The sequence below is a fragment of the Anomaloglossus baeobatrachus genome, chromosome 3 (genome assembly GCF_048569485.1).
Source record: "Anomaloglossus baeobatrachus isolate aAnoBae1 chromosome 3, aAnoBae1.hap1, whole genome shotgun sequence".
Lineage (NCBI taxonomy): Eukaryota > Metazoa > Chordata > Amphibia > Anura > Aromobatidae > Anomaloglossus > Anomaloglossus baeobatrachus.
This window is the reverse complement of record NC_134355.1, coordinates 189,230,566-189,246,792: the sequence shown is the minus strand read 5'-3', so window position 1 is coordinate 189,246,792 and position 16,227 is coordinate 189,230,566. Positions and strand designations below refer to the sequence as shown.

The 16,227-nt window shown below is 45.4% G+C and overlaps 1 protein-coding gene across 1 annotated transcript in view; it reads left to right on the top strand.

Annotated features, from left to right (window-relative positions):
* SERAC1 (serine active site containing 1) overlaps window positions 1-16,227 on the top strand; it is a 211,783-nt gene that overhangs the window by 89,735 nt on the left and 105,821 nt on the right. Inside the window, exons 8-10 of the mRNA XM_075338188.1 lie at window positions 2,978-3,106; window positions 6,695-6,808; window positions 10,556-10,718. Of these exons, the coding sequence (XP_075194303.1) occupies window positions 2,978-3,106; window positions 6,695-6,808; window positions 10,556-10,718 (406 nt within the window). The remainder of the gene's footprint in view (window positions 1-2,977; window positions 3,107-6,694; window positions 6,809-10,555; window positions 10,719-16,227) is intronic.

Genomic DNA, 16,227 nt, shown 5'->3' with positions numbered 1-16,227 from the left:
ACAGCTACGTGCGATTGCGATTGAACGGTAAAACGTTCATCGCACGCACGTCGTTCATTCCTCATGAATTGAACGTCAGATTGTTCATCATACCCGGGGTAGCACACATCGCAGTGTGTGACACCCCGGGAACGGTGAACAGATCTTACCTGCGTCCTGCGGCTCCCGGCCGGTAATGCGGATGAAGGAGGTGGGCGGGATGTTTACGTCCTGCTCATCTCCGCCCCTCCGCTTCTATTGACCGGCTGCCGCGTGACGTTGATGTGACGCCGAACGTCCCTCCCACTCCAGGAAGTGGACGTTCGCCGCCCACATCGAGGTCGTTTGGATGGGTAAGTGCGTGTGATGGGGGTTAATCGTTTGTACGTCACGTTCAACAAATTGAACGTGCCACACATACGATGGGGGCGTTGTAAATCGCATACGATATCGTATGTGAAATTGCAACGTGTAAAGCAGGCTTAAATGTTATAACACCCATGTCAGGTTGGATGTCTGGGGTAACGTGCCCCGACGCGCACGTTTCGTGTTTCTTCCTCGGGGGGGCCGTGGCTTGGTGATTCTGTTGTACTTATCCACTGCATACGAGGTAGTTCTTGGCCTTCCTTTCCAGGGGTGGGTCTCATGAGAAGCAGTGTCATCATAGCAATTGATGATTTTCATGACTGCACTTGAGTATACCTTCAAGGTTCTAGTAATTTGCTAATTGACTGAATCTGTCTTGTTATTTTTTTATATTAAACGGCCCCCAATGTGTTTTAAATGATGTAATGTGCATCACTAACATGGTTTTTAAAAAAAAAAAAAAAATCTATGTATTTATTTTAAAAAAATACTTTATATGTTTAGGTGACTGCAGTTAATACCTTAGTTTTTAGTCATAGGGGTGTTTTTTTTGTTTGGTTCAGTCCTCCGCATTGTAATTGATTACACCACAGGTCCTTCAACATCACTTCATCACCAAGTTCAACACCCTCATACATACAGTATATATAAGAATGTTGAATTCTGTCAAGGAGACCCGAGATCAGTTTTAAACAATGCTTTTGCTCTGATTAATTTCTAAGTAGTTGAGGATTTTCTGCACCAGATTTGTATGCTGTGGTAAAAAACCGTGTCAAAACCGCATCCGGTTTGGATGCGATTTTGGTGTGTTTTTTTGGGCCATCAAGAAAATCAATGAATTGAAGGCAATGGGTGAAAAAACGCTGCTAAACCTGACCAATAAATGACATGCTGCAGATTTTTTTCTGCATCAAAATCTGCACCAAAACCGCAAGGAAAAAAAATGCACCATGTGAACAGCAAATCTACAATTCTATAGACTTTGCTGGCTTCAGGAGAGGCATGCAGATTTTGATGCAGTGTTAAAAAAAACTGCATCAAAAACAGCAGCGTGTGCACAGGGCCTAAAGAGAATCGTTACCAGGAGGTTTTTCCCACATAATCTGAAATAATCATGATGCGAAGTAGACCTGGGCAAACTGCGTCCCGCTGGCCACCTTTGGTTATTCTTGTCTGCCTGCAGACCAGGGGAGCCAAAGGGCTGAAAACAGTTTCCCATGCACCACACCATGTATGTGGAGGAGCTGTTGATCATGGTACAAGGACTGAATAACAGGCTCATATGATTATTACACTTTAAGCAGTAAGTTATATGGTTTTCATTATCTGCTACTGATAAGAATATAAGTTACAATAAGCCCTATCATAGAATGTATTAGCAATAGGAGCAAGTCAGCAATCTTAATTCTGCTCAATATTAAATGGTAATTAATAGTAAAATAAAATAGTAATTGTTCACCCTTTGTGACTCCAAGAGTTTGATACTGGCTCAAACGCCGAGCCTGCATCTTTCTCAGCAGATGATAGCTGTGATAATTAGCTATTATGTGCCTCTTCTAGATGTATGGGGAGCAGAGCTTCACCCAAGGCTGTTAACCTGTTAAATGTTGATGTCAAACTCTGATAATGGCATTTACAGTACACCAGCAGGGGGTGCACTGTTCTAACAGCCCATCGGCACCTCTCTGACACGATTGCGGGACGCTCATGGGCTGTTGTGACAGCTGGGGGTCTACTGAAGATTCTTGTGCCTGTGATGACAGTTCTCCTGTGAACGCCAGCCTCATAGGAGACCATGAGTTGTGTTATACAGAGCAGTACCATAGTGTTGCTGAATGTACCACAAGCGATCAGACCACTGCAGGTTCAGGTCACCTAAGAGGACTAAAAAATACAGTGAAAAGTGAAAAAATAAAATAAAAAAAAAATGTTTCTAATACAATAAACAAGTCCTCATAAGGCTCTGTGGGAAAAATACAAAAGCTATGGCTCTTGGATGAAGTTGAGGAAAAAATGAAAATTCAATAATGGAAATAACTAACATTATTATTAAGCAAAATTATTTTAAGACTATTACTCTGGTCCTCCACAATAGTCACAGTCTCTCATGTGGCCCCTTGGAAAATTCGTTGTCTCCCCCAGCTGTAGAGACAGAGACCTTGATTCCATTGATCTATCCCTTACTAGGCTGGTTGCTGTAGTTTAATAAATCACTGTTTTAAACACTGTTTTATCATCATTAAATTATCTCTGGAGGACTAATAAACCTGCTGCCATGTAGCCCTCCATATTCATGAGCTCTGTATAACATGGCAGCAACAATTATTAGCAGCGTTCTACCTATGCACAGTGTACACAGAAAGCTGTTAATCAGTGATGGGGGCAGGGTGACACTGCGCTCATACGGAGAAGTCCACTCACCAATGTATGTCCGTGGAAAGAATCAACCATCAAATAACAGCGGCAAAACAACTTTCCAGATGAATTAGAGAAGACCAAATCCATCACATGACTGCAGCAACCAGATTCCATTTTTTAAATCATTATATTAAATTCAATGTTATATAAAGTCTCATATTCTTATATTCTCTATTCCATATATTATTTTATTCTTTATCACCCTTTGTTACAGAATTATTCAATAGAGGATGAGGTCCGCCAGTTACTGTCCTCCCTTCCACATACAGAACTTGACCAGTGCATAAAGTATTTTACATCATTGGCATTGAGAGAGAGCAGTCATTCCCTTGTAGCCCAAAGGGTAAGTGAGCATATTTACATTATGTTTCTAATTTATACATTTTCTACAATTGAGGTCTGTTTTCCATTAGTATCAAATGATTAGAGCATCAAAGAAATTACTAAATGGTAAATAGTCTTTTTTTCACAAAACAATTTAAAAATGTTGGCACCTTTTAAACAGGTGTCTGAACCGTCAAAGTAGTCTGAGAATTCAGTATCTATCTGTAAAGAAAAAAATTGGTCTGAAATATGTCAGCAAAATTAGTTAAATTCTGATACGATTTTTTTAACGTTTTTAGCGGTTTTAATAAAGAAGTGATTTCTTCATAATCCAATGACAGTCTTTATAGTAATGGCAGGGTGATGTGGAGTTTCTGGACTTGTGCACAGTACTAAGGTGAACTCATCATCTATAGTGCATAAGGGCTTAATTTACATTGGTGAGAACAAAGTTTCTTAATTATGACAGATAAAGGATACTTATTCTCCTTGAGGAAATACAACTGGAACTTATGGCCTACCTCTACTAGCTTGCTTCCTTTTTGTGTCTACTAGTTCAGTTTTTTATGTAGGCTTAGAGTAGAAACTATTTAATCATATTTAGGACTGGGCGGACCCGTACTGTAAAAGTCTGGATCCGTGCGGTTTCAAAGATGCCTGGGTGCCAGGCCCGGGATTCCAGGTGTTTGATCCGGATTCGGCACTGGGGAATTTGGGGGGGAAAAAAAAAGGAAAAATAAAGAAAACTTACCCAGTTACCCAGGCTCCATCATGGTGGCACATTGCTTCCAGGTCGCGCATTCACTTCCTGTGCCGCGCATTAGGCTCATCACATACACACGGCTTTCCCTGCCCACCGACTGTCCTGTCCTACTGTGATTGATTGCAGTCAGACATGTCCCCAGCCTGTGTAACAGTGTTTGCCTGCATTCACTAACAGACGCTGTATGGGGGTCAGTATCGAGGTATAAAAATAAATAAAACTATGGCAGCCTGGACACAGAGCAGAGAGTAATCACTTTAGCTTGGCTCCTGCACACATTGCCGGTTTACTGGATTCTGTGACCCCCCTGGATTTGAAATCTGCATCTAGGGACAGCTAGAAGACCTCTGGCTGAAGTGAGGTACCGAGTGGGAACATCAGCTGAACGGGAGGAAGAGGAGGAACGCTGGTGCTACTCACCCTGTGAAGGCCTGGTCTCCTGGAAAGCACACGTGGAGGAGGGAAAGTCCTGGAGTGTAATTGTGGTGAGCAGAGCCCCTGCAGAGAATGATACAATACATCTGAGGAGGGGGGCGAGCAGGTGCCCTGAGTGCAACAGTGAGGAGTGACAGTTCTGATTCCCTGGAGGCCCTGACATTGCCTCGTAGAGGTACTGTATATAGTGGGGACATTCCGGTTCCCTTCCCCGAGACACAGGAGTGGAGAAGAGGGAGGGGGACAGTGCCTCAGAGAAGTTACTCAGAGCCCGCCTTTTTTTATATCTACAACTCCTGGCTCCCTGTGTACCACTCTTACTTGTACTTACAGATTAATGATGCCAGGTGTCATAGACGCTGACATCACTAATCTAGGGTTTTAGTAGCAGCTGTGGGCTGCTATTATCCCCTCATTACCCCGATTGCTACCGCACCAGGGCAATCTGGAAGAGCTGGTAAAGCACTGGGTTTGTCACATCTATGGATGCAACAATTCTGGGCAGCTGGAGGCTGATACTTTTAGGCTGGGTGCCCCCAGCCTGAGAATACCAGCCCCCAGCTGTGGGGCTTTATCTTGGCTGGGTATTAAAATTGGGGGGGAACCGCATGTCGTTTGTTTAAATTATTTATTTAAATTAAAAAAAAATATGGGGAGGGAGGACCCTTTTTGTGACAGAGGTGTGTTCAAAATGCCGTCTGATGTTTCTAGCCTGAATAAACATTGTTTTTCTAACTCCACGTGGGTAAGGGGTTGTTTATAATAGAAGGGGGATGAGACCCCCAGATAGGAACAGTGCAGGGGGGACGAAGCACTCCCTTGCATGATTATATTAGACGAAAGGAAGCATCATTACGCCCACTAACCAAGCCAGTCACGCTTACTAACCTGGAAGAAGCCCGTACATTCTAGGCTCACGGTAGATGCTAAAGTGTATGGGCTCCTTCAGTTACACTGCTTTCCCCGCCTACCGGCTGTCCTAGCAATTGGATGCAGTCAGCTGACATGCTACTACTCAGGGTGAGGGTGCGTCTGACTGTAATTAGCGGCCCAGGAAGTGAATTCAGCGTACATTCATGCTGGAGCCTTGGTAAGTCCACCGCTTGCGCTCCCATTCCTCTATCCTTTCTACCACCATTTTTAATCTCCGGATTCTGATTCCCATAGACTTATATTGGGGCCGGATTCCGGACCGGATCCAGATTTTTTTTTTAAAAAGACAGCAGGTTTTCTGTGAGTCCGCCCAGCTCTAGTCATATTCCTTTTTATGGTTCTTGAAGGAGTTGCCCAGTTTGTTTTTCTTCTACAGTTCTAAACTACTAAGAAATAGTAATTTTTAAATTTTATAGTTAAAATGTAGCTGAGTACTCTCTTGAAACCAGTCACTGTTGCTTTGGAGTCACCATATTTCACTGGAAGTGATTACGCTCTATACATTTGCCTTTGACCAAGTAGTTAGAACATCATCTTCTCCTCCTGAACTTGCTTTGTGTTATCATTTTTGTGAAATTGCACACATGCTAATACCATCTAGAGCTTCAGAGCTAGTGCAAAAGAGGCCATATTGCAGAAACAACTAGGGCTTTTTGATCCAGAAGTTGAGGTTACAAATAAACATATAAAGTGATGTTAGTATAATTTGTAGAAAAACACATGGACTGCACATCCAAATATTATACAATTATCTAATTCTACTATAAAAAAGCTTATTCTCGCCTCCCATGCCTGTCCTGTTCTGGAGGGCTAGCTCTCGCATTCCCGGGGCTCATATGAGGTTGTGATTCTCTCTACCCGCTTTTGAACATATGAATAATCAACAGGAAGTGAGAGCTGCGGCTGCCATTCATTTCCTGTTAATTAAAAATATGTCCGAAGGTGGAGAGTGAGAAGCCAGCGGTGATTGGGCACAGGGCTCGCATGACGTCACAACCGGACATGAGCCCCAGGAACGCGAGTGCTGGCACCTATAGAGTTGAGCATAATTTTTTTTATTTTAATCGGGCCAAATATGGGAAATAAGAAGAGGTTGTCCTAGTAGTGCACAACTCCTTTAAATGTATATGTACATGATGTCTTCTTTAGGTGGGTCAACTCCAAAACCTGCCTGAAAAGGCTCCCACAAAATACTCAAATTAATGAAAACATGCATTTCCATTCAAAACGTTGCTGTTCAGTGTTTAAACGTCTTTTATCTGCTTCACATTTCCAAAGACGTCGAGAAGAGCAACCATTTTGCAGGCATTTTCCACTCTGAATAAACTTGGTACTATACTGATTAGAGCCCTTCACTCCTGGGTGATATTTTACTTTTGCTTTTGTTTATAAGGCAGATTTCATATGAAATCTACCTGAAAATCTTTGTCTCAGCTCTGAATGTTCAATAATTCAGTAACTATATTTCTTTTTCAGAGAGGATTGTGGTGCTTTGGTGGGAATGGGCTACCATATGCTGAAAGTCTCAGTTCTGTTCCATCAGAGAAACTGGAAGTGTATAGCCTACAGGCTTTATTGAAACACTCTAGGGTAATGTACACCTACTGTATTTGTAATTGACTAATTTACAGCAATATACAACTGACTGATTGGATAAGAACAAAACTGTGTATAACATACCTAGCACCTAGGAATTGGAGGCAAATATAAGATGCATCATGCACTATTTAGAAGTAGTGATGGGCGAATAGTGACTATTCATGTTTGGATAATGCTTACCGACAACCTACTACTATTCCAGTATTTCGCACGACAAAAAAAATGTTCCGATCCCCATTGACTTGCATTAGGTGTGTTATTCCTGATGCATACTGGAATAGTACTTTGGGATTCATTACTAGTGATGGGTGAACCCGAACTGTAAAGTTCAGGGTCCGTACCAAACACAATGTTCGTACACACGATCCCGAACATGAGCTTTCCTGGGAAGCTCGTGTTACAGTTCGAGTCCAGTTCGGGTCCAGGGGCTGTAAAAACAAGCACATTAATAAAATACATTATGATTATACTTGCAGGTCCCTCATCGTGTCCTGCAGACCCGCTCAGCCACTGTCTCCCGGCTGCTTCTGCTTCCGGGTCCGATCATTTACTTCCGGGGGTATTCACTGCACTGCTGTCACTCGGCAGTCTTCGGCTGTTATCGGCCGTGTTCATGGTGACGTCAGGATTCATCCGAGTCCATGGCTTATGAACTCGATTGAACTTTGACTGTCACTGTGCGAATCTCGTATTAGTATCACCCAGCACGGCGCACACTTTCCCGACAGGAGTGGGTCGGCTGCATGTATCTCCATGCAGCTGAGGCGATCCTGTCAGGAGAGTGTGCACCGTGTGGAGTGATGCAATGCCAGACTCGCACTAGTCATACGCAAGTGGAATCATACCCTCAGTGTCAGCCTGCTTCTCACTCTGTAGAGTCACTTGTCTGTACAGAGTGATGAAGCAGAGCTGACATTACTCTCTCTGCTTCTCGCTTCGTACTAGCTAAGAATACAAAGCTGGTATTAACCCCTTTATTACCTAGCGTGCCACCACCATCAGGGCCGCTGAACGAGCCGGGTAAAGCGCCTGGAAATAGTACTAAGAAACAACGCACCATTTCCAGGGGAGGCTGCGGTTTTTAGTCTGAGGGGCCCAGAACGCTTGGGCCTTACCACACTGAGAATCCCAGCCCCCAGCTGCCTGGTTTTACCTGACTGGCGATCAAAATATAATGGGAGCCCACACATTTTTTATTTTATTATTTTTTTTTTCAATAATTAAAAAAAAAAATTAATGGGCTTCCTGTATTTTGATTGCCAGGCAAGGTAAAGCCAGGCAGATGGGGTTGGCAGCCCATAGCTGTCTGCTTTATCTGTGCTGAGAATCAAAAATACTGCGGAGCGCTACGTCATTTTTTTAGTTATTTATTTTTACACTACTGTATGTGTGAGGGACCCAACAACCAAACACAGACGCTGTCACGCAAAATGGGCATCTGTGATCATCTGTTGAAGTAACCTTGAAACCTTGAATCTGCCCATACATTCTAGATGCTAGAATGTATAGGCTGATTTCAGATTATTCCAGCATCCAATCACAGACACCCACTCTGTGACAGCGTCCGTGATTGTCTGTCATTTTAACAGTAAAATAAAACAACAACACAGAGAATTAAGAATTATAAATAAAACAGAAGACATTTAGGACTCCATCTTTATTACCCAAAAAAAAACTCCGACATAGTCCAAAGGTGGGTGAGCATCTTCAGCTCTGCTACATCTATGCGAGAAAACAAACACAGGTCTGCTCACACAGACTCAGCTGAGAACTGTCAGAGACTTCACCCGAGTGCATAGCTGAAGGGCGGTCAGCTGTACCCCCGGGTAACCACCACTGACTACAGGACCTTCCATGATGTCATAGCCATGTGACCAATCTGTAACCCACGAGGTAATACAACATTCACACCAGACTGGTCACATGGCTATGACATCATGGAAGGTCCTGTAGTCAGTGGTGGTTAACCGAGGGCACAGTAATGATCGGACCCGGAAGCAGAAGGGGTCTGGAGACAGAGTCTGCAGGACGCGTCGCGGGAACGGTAAGTATAATGACAATGTTTATTATTAAATACCGTATTTTTCGGACTATAAGACGCACCGGACCATAAGATGCACTCTAGTTTTAGAGGAGGAAAATAGGAAAATAAATTTTAAGCAAAAAATGTGGTCATGACACACTGTTATGGGGCCAGGATCTGATGCTGACACTGTTATGGGGGTAATGTCCCCAAATTCTCTACTAAGGTACCCCACCCAGCCTGGTAATAATCCTACTGCCTTGTATATACAGTATATGTCCCTTATCCTGGTATAGCCCCCATCCTGCTATATACCGTCATGCTAGCATATGGCCGCATCCTGCTACATACCCCATCCTGGCATATGGCCCCATCCTGCTATATACCTCCATACTGCTCATATACCCCCATCCTGCTCATATACCCCTATCCTGCTTATAATATACCCTCATCCTGCTCATAATATACCCCCATCCTGCTATATGCCCGCATCCTGGTATACGGCCCGCATCCTGTGGCACATAAAAAAAAAATAAACGTTCATACTTACCTTACCTCACTCCCTGCAGCATCGCTCCTCCTCCGTCTGTGTCAGCAGCAGCGCTGCTGATCTGTGTGGAGCCGTCACCGTTCCCCTGCAGCATCGCGATGTCCTCCTGTCTGTGCCGGCAGTGGCTGCATGTGGACACGTGCGCACAGTGATGACGTCATCGCTGGGCGCACCGCTAGTCTCCACACCTCCGCCGCCGGCACAGACAGGAGGACATCGTGGTGCTGCAGGGATCGTGGCCGGTGAGTTATACTGATTCACTGCATCCCGCGCTGATGATGATGCGCGGGGGCAGTGAATACAGCCGCACATGATCACTCCAGGCTGTAGCTGCCAGGGGTGATCATGTGGGGAGGCTGCTTAATATGCGCGCATTCCCCGCCCATCATCCCGCCCACCTGTCAGCGCCGGCTTCAGCGCTGAGAGATGGTGGGCGTGCATATTAAATGAGCGGGTCTACGTGGTCACGCAAGGCTGCTACAGCCTGCTCGTGCCGTCGATGACCCGCTCCACCTCAGCACCCTCATTCCCTGCAGCCCTACATTCAGACTATAAGACGCACCCCCCACTTTTCCCCAACATTTGGGGGGAAAAAAGTGCGTCTTATAGTCCGAAAAATACGGTATATTCTTTATTTTACAGCTCCCCCGCCCCATCCCATAAATGTAAAGTCCAAGTTCGGGGTTCTGACACAAGTTCGTTTTATCTCCGACCCCGAACATGAACTTTACAAAATCTTCGGGTGAGGCTCCCGAACACCACGAACATCGGGGGGTTCGCACATCACAATCTGAACACTAATAGATTCTATTCACCCATCACTATTTAGAAGTCCTTAGCATCTTACAACACTATTGTTTCCATACAATCCAATGTTTCCTTTCAATGACAACAAGCAAATATCTGAAAATTTCTGAGAAGTTAAACTAGAAAATAATTTAACTTGTAAGGGTTTTTTTTCTATATTAGCTGCATTAGAGCAATGAAAGTGCTTGCAAAATTCTACATATCCCATAATTTAGTAAAATGAAAACCTGTTTAATATTTTGTTTATAAAAGTACTGATTCTGTTTTACAGCAATTATTTACCATTGTTGTTTGGTGAAATAAAAATCTTACCTGACTTCTTTGTTTTTCATTAATGTTTGTATGATATACAACGTAGATATCCACCCATGCTGAAAGCATAGTGTCAAATGGAGGTCTGCAGCTGCTGCAGAGAATATACCTTCTCCGCAAGGATTCTCAGAAAATACAAAGGAGTATAATGCGTGTAATTGGCAACCTGGCTTTACATGAGCATTTGCACTCGAGCATTGTGGATTCAGGTAATGAATGCTGCCACAGACTGACGGACACAGACAGAAAAGGGCCCCTGTGCAAGAACAATACATGGGCCCTTTGCAGCCCAATAATTCATCATAATGCAGAATTCCTTCAGTTTTGGAGGTAGATATGGCCCCTTTACCTCTCAGGCCCATGTGCAGCTGCACCAATGACATGTCCGCCCCTGAATGCTGTCATTTTTTAAAATATGTCCTAATTATTTTGTTTGTATGTACTCCGCATGTTTGCATGTATTTCCTCTTGTCACTCTTCTTTCCTTCATCATGCTACAAACATATTTATAGATAATTTAAAAATTAGATCTTGATGCCCTGATGTGTTGCTAATAGGGATGAGCAAACCCAAATGAGAAAGTTCAGGGTTTGTACTAGACATCTGGTGTCCTTGGCTCGAACACGGACTTTTCATGGAAGTTCGGGTTTTGTTCGTATGCTAATAAAGTTAATTGAAAGGCTGCAGCGCAGCCAATCAACAAGCATTTCGGCATGGGGACAATGCCTGTATGCTGCTGTTAACAAAATAAAAAAATAAACAAAATAAAAAAATTATAAGGGGTCCCCCCTATTTTGATAACCAGCAAAGGTAAAGCAGACAGCTGTGGGGTGCAGCCCCCACTGTCTGCTAAAAAATTATTTATTAAAATAATGAAAAAAAAAATGACGTGATGTACCCCATATTTTTGATAACCATCCATGGTAAAACAGACAGCCTGGGGTATGCTATTATCAGGCTAGAAAGGCCCATAGTTATTTTGTCCTTCCCAGCCTCAAAGAAGCAGTCCGCAGCCACCCCAAAAGTGGCTTATCCATTAGATGCACCAATTCTGGGGCCTTTGTCCTGCTCTTTCTAATTGCCCTGTTGCGGTGGCAATCGGCGTAATACTTTTGAGGTTGATGTCAGCTGTGAATTGACAGCTAGTATTACTAACCCTTGGGCTTGATGCTTGTTGTCAATTCACAGCTGACATCCACCTCAAAAGTTTTACCCCTGGCTGCAGAGTGCCTAATAACCATGGGTATTTCCAGTCTGAAAATACTAACCCCCAATTGTCTGATTTACCTTGGCTGAATATCAAAAATAGGGGGAACCCCAAGCAGATTTTTTTTAATTATTTAAAGAAATCATTTGAAAAAAATGGTGTAAGATCCTTTCTATGTTTGATAACCAGCCAAGATAAATTAGACAGCTGAGGGCTGCTTACCTGGTTTGGTTATCAATGCCTTTGTTTGCATGGCAATTGTCCTACACCCATTTTGATTCCAGGTGCAGCCCCCCTAACCCTTACTATGTCCATTTTACAGCACCCAGTTCATGTTCCAAATGACTTATATGAAGTTTGGGGTCACATTATAAAACGTGACCACGAACTGCGACGACAGGGACAAACTGATAGAGCCGCAGCTGTGAGCGGTGACATCAATGAGTTCACCTGACGTCACAGCTGGGTTTCCCATTGTATCCCAGCTGTGAATTCAGGTGAACTGACCTCTGGTGAACTCATTGAACTCAGTGACCTCACTTCTGGTGAAGTTATTGAAATCAATGCCAGATTGCCGGCTTAGGCTATGTGCACACATTGAGTATTTGGTTGCTCCCAAATTGAGGGTGCAGCACAATGTTCGTTTTAAATTATTTATTTAATTAATTGAAAAAAAGCCGCATGAGGTCCCTCATATTTTGATACACAACCAAGATAACGCACACAGCTGGGGGCTACAGCCTGTAGTCGTCTGCTTTATTTGTGCTTTGAATCAATATATGGGGGGCCCTATGCCATTTCCTCTAATTATTTATTTATTTTTTGCACCTCACAACCAATCACAAATGCCGGTATGCTGGCACTCTGAGTGCAACCAATCACAGAAGCTGTCACAGAGGGTGGACAGGGGAACCGGTGAATATGCATGAGAGTTAATGAGTGGATCCGAAAGCAGTATGACAGCCGCGCAGTTGACTATCATCCCCATTTGCATCCGGTTAAATTTTTTTTTACATTTTTTTTTATTCGTGTGGCCAAACCTGAACAGTAAAACAGACTTCCCTGAGAAGTCCGTGTTCAGGGTCTGTGTTTGTGTAAGGGGTGGACGGACCCCTTACAAGGAGGCGCAGTTTCCCCCCCTGAAGATACCCCACGCTGGGGTAGATAAAGCTGTTAATGTTAATGATTAATTGTGTTTTACTGCATTTGTACAGTGTAGATGGGTTTCCCCTAGTGGCCGGGTGGGACGGCTGTCCCCATAGAAACAGTGCAGGAGAAAGGAGGAGCCGGCAGCAGAAGGGGGAGGGAGAGAAAGTGTTGTAAGGAAGAAAGTGTGAGTTTGAGGCAGTCGAGTCCGGGACAGGGGAGAAAGAGCAATGGGGGCAGAGTGTGGGAGCCAAGCCGACAGCTAGCGAAGGAAAAGGAAAGAGAAAGTGTCCTCTATGGTGAAACAGAGTTGGGTGGGTCAAGTCTGTGGTAGCCGGAGTGGGAGCTCAGGTGAAGTGGAGTAGCCGGGCACATCCCCCCAAAGAGAGGAGACGATAAGAAAAGCTTTTCCCGGCAGGAAGTGTGACTGCGTATTACAAGATCCGTGCAGTGAGTCTGTTGTAACACTCTGTGCAATAAACATGTCGTTTGGTTCAACTGCTCTCCGCCTGCAAAGTCTTCCTGCGACTGACAGCGTGCTCTCTTCCACCACACTCTGCCCCACAGAACAATCCCCTGTCCCAATAGTGACGGTGGAGCCGGGGGTTAGCCTGGCATACAAAGGGGCCACGACTACACCCCCCGAGGCACCCCTGGCACCCCGTTACATGTGGCGTAGTCGGCAGGATCCGGATTATCTGCAGGGGGTCCCGATCCCTGAATGTGAAGACCAAGTGGTGCCTAAGGCGTTGGACCAGGCACAAGACGGCGGTAAGATGGCCGCCGTCTTCACGAATACACGCGAGCGCGCAAAGAATTGGCGCCAAGCGAAGAACCCTGAGTTGGCCGGCGAAGAAAAAGAAGTACAGAGTACGCCGTCCAAAGAGGGGAGGTGCTGGCCCCAAGATGCTGCTGAAGACATGTGAAGAGGGCGGCGTTACAGAGAAAAAAAGGTGTCGCCTGTGCTGGGTCGACTTGATGTGCGAGACTGGGGGTGGAGTGTATGCAGGAGCGGGAAAAGAACGCCCGCCTCCACCTTCCCCAGCATCTCCACTGTCCCCGGCGCCATTACAGGAAAAGCTGCAAGAGACGCCAACTCAGCAACTGACTAGGAGCGAGATGGAGACTCAGACAAAGCAGCGAGCTGCAGCGGGCGCGCTGGTGGCAACCAGCCTGAGAAGAGGACGCCCGAGGCAGAGTGTGGCTGAGGAGGCACTTACCATTAAGCTACCGGCTGTGCCAGGAGGTCCGGAGCGGCCCGCAAAAGTAACGTGGGTCACTTCATGGGATGCCGTGACCGGTGAAACATCCACTGAAGTCCGGGCCACCTACAAGACGCAACTACAGCCGGGAAGCGAAACCCTGGGAACACCCCTCCAGAGTCCGGAGGTGGTTGCGCCAGTCAAGGTAGGACCTCCAGCCCCCACAGAAGTTCCGGCCCCGGGAGAGCAACATGCCCCGGAGTTTGAGGAAGATGAGTGGGGATTTTTCTGGGAGCTGGTAAAGCCGGCGCCCCTGACCCGACGACAGTCCCCGCCGCCTGAAACAGATCCGGTGCAAGAAAGGTTACTGGCCGAGACCGTGGCCCGGGAGATGATGGCCGGTCCCCTTAGTGAAGAGTCTGATGCCGGACTGTGCAAGGACTCCCTCCGTGATGGAGACTTTATGTCTGTTGTTTTCACCTACAAAGACCGGGAGTGCTGTGAGAGCCTCCGGGCAGAAGGCCAGCAAAGACCGGGAGTGCCTGTTGGAGGCCTCCGGGCAAACTGCCTACAAAGACCGGGAGCTCCCTTGGAGGGACTCCGGGCGCAGAACTCGTGCGCTCAGTGGTTGTTCTTTTCTCATGAAGGTTTTAAAGTTTGATAAAAAGATTGCCTTGCTAGTTAAGATTCTGTTTTTCAGATGCGAGCCTTGCCGGGAGGCTAAGGCAAAAAGAGGGGAGGAATGTAAGGGGTGGACGGACCCCTTACAAGGAGGCGCAGTTTCCCCCCCTGAAGATACCCCACGCTGGGGTAGATAAAGCTGTTAATGTTAATGATTAATTGTGTTTTACTGCATTTGTACAGTGTAGATGGGTTTCCCCTAGTGGCCGGGTGGGACGGCTGTCCCCATAGAAACAGTGCAGGAGAAAGGAGGAGCCGGCAGCAGAAGGGGGAGGGAGAGAAAGTGTCCTCTATGGTGAAACAGAGTTGGGTGGGTCAAGTCTGTGGTAGCCGGAGTGGGAGCTCAGGTGAAGTGGAGTAGCCGGGCACATCCCCCCAAAGAGAGGAGACGACAAGAAAAGCTTTTCCCGGCAGGAAGTGTGACTGCGTATTACAAGATCCGTGCAGTGAGTCTGTTGTAACACTCTGTGCAATAAACATGTCGTTTGGTTCAACTGCTCTCCGCCTGCAAAGTCTTCCTGCGACTGACAGCGTGCTCTCTTCCACCACACTCTGCCCCACAGAACAATCCCCTGTCCCAATAGTGACGGCGGAGCCGGGGGTTAGCCTGGCATACAAAGGGGCCACGACTACACCCCCAGAGGCACCCCCGGCACCCCGTTACATTTGTACCCCATACTTTACAGTTGGGGTTCTCCGATCATTAATTATAAGTTTTGCTGGAAACTGAATGCTATTAAATACTTGGATGTACCTTTAATGTCTTACAATACCTTGTATTCTAGTAATTTTACTTCCCTTTTCTTTTTAGAGACCTTAAGAATTTTTTAATCAAATGGAAATCGCATCCAATATCATTTTTGGGATTTGTGGTGGCGGTAAAAATTTCCCTTCTCCCTAAATTATTATATTATTTTGAGACTTTTTCTGTAAGGGTTCCGCTAGGTGAACTTAAAGGGGTATTCCCATCTCCAAGATCCTATCCCAATATGTAGTATGTAGTGATAGGCAAACCCGCAGATACATAGTATCAGCGGGTCCAACTGGGTTTAATAAAACCCCGGTTCTGGTCCGGAATTGATCTCGGATATCTGCCAGGAAACCGGTCCCCATAAAAGTCTATGGAGAACCAAATCTGCCACTTTAAAATGATGGTAAAAGGGATAGGGGGAGTAGAGTAAGCACATTATACTTATCAGTCTGCCACGTGGCTGTAACACTACTTCTGGGGCCGCTCACTAACCTCATGCATATGCACTGCTTCCCCAGCTCACTGGCAATTCTGGCATCTCTGACTGGTTGCAGTCAGACCGCGCCCCAACCCTATGTAACAGCATGTCTGACTGCTTGCATTCACATTTTCTGTGTGTATCGTGGTGTAAAAATAAATTAAAAAAATTGATGTAGTTGCATCTGATCAGCATGTAATGAGAAGTCTCATTTCGATAAAAAAAAACAGAAAACTTAGCAGGTTTTATTTTT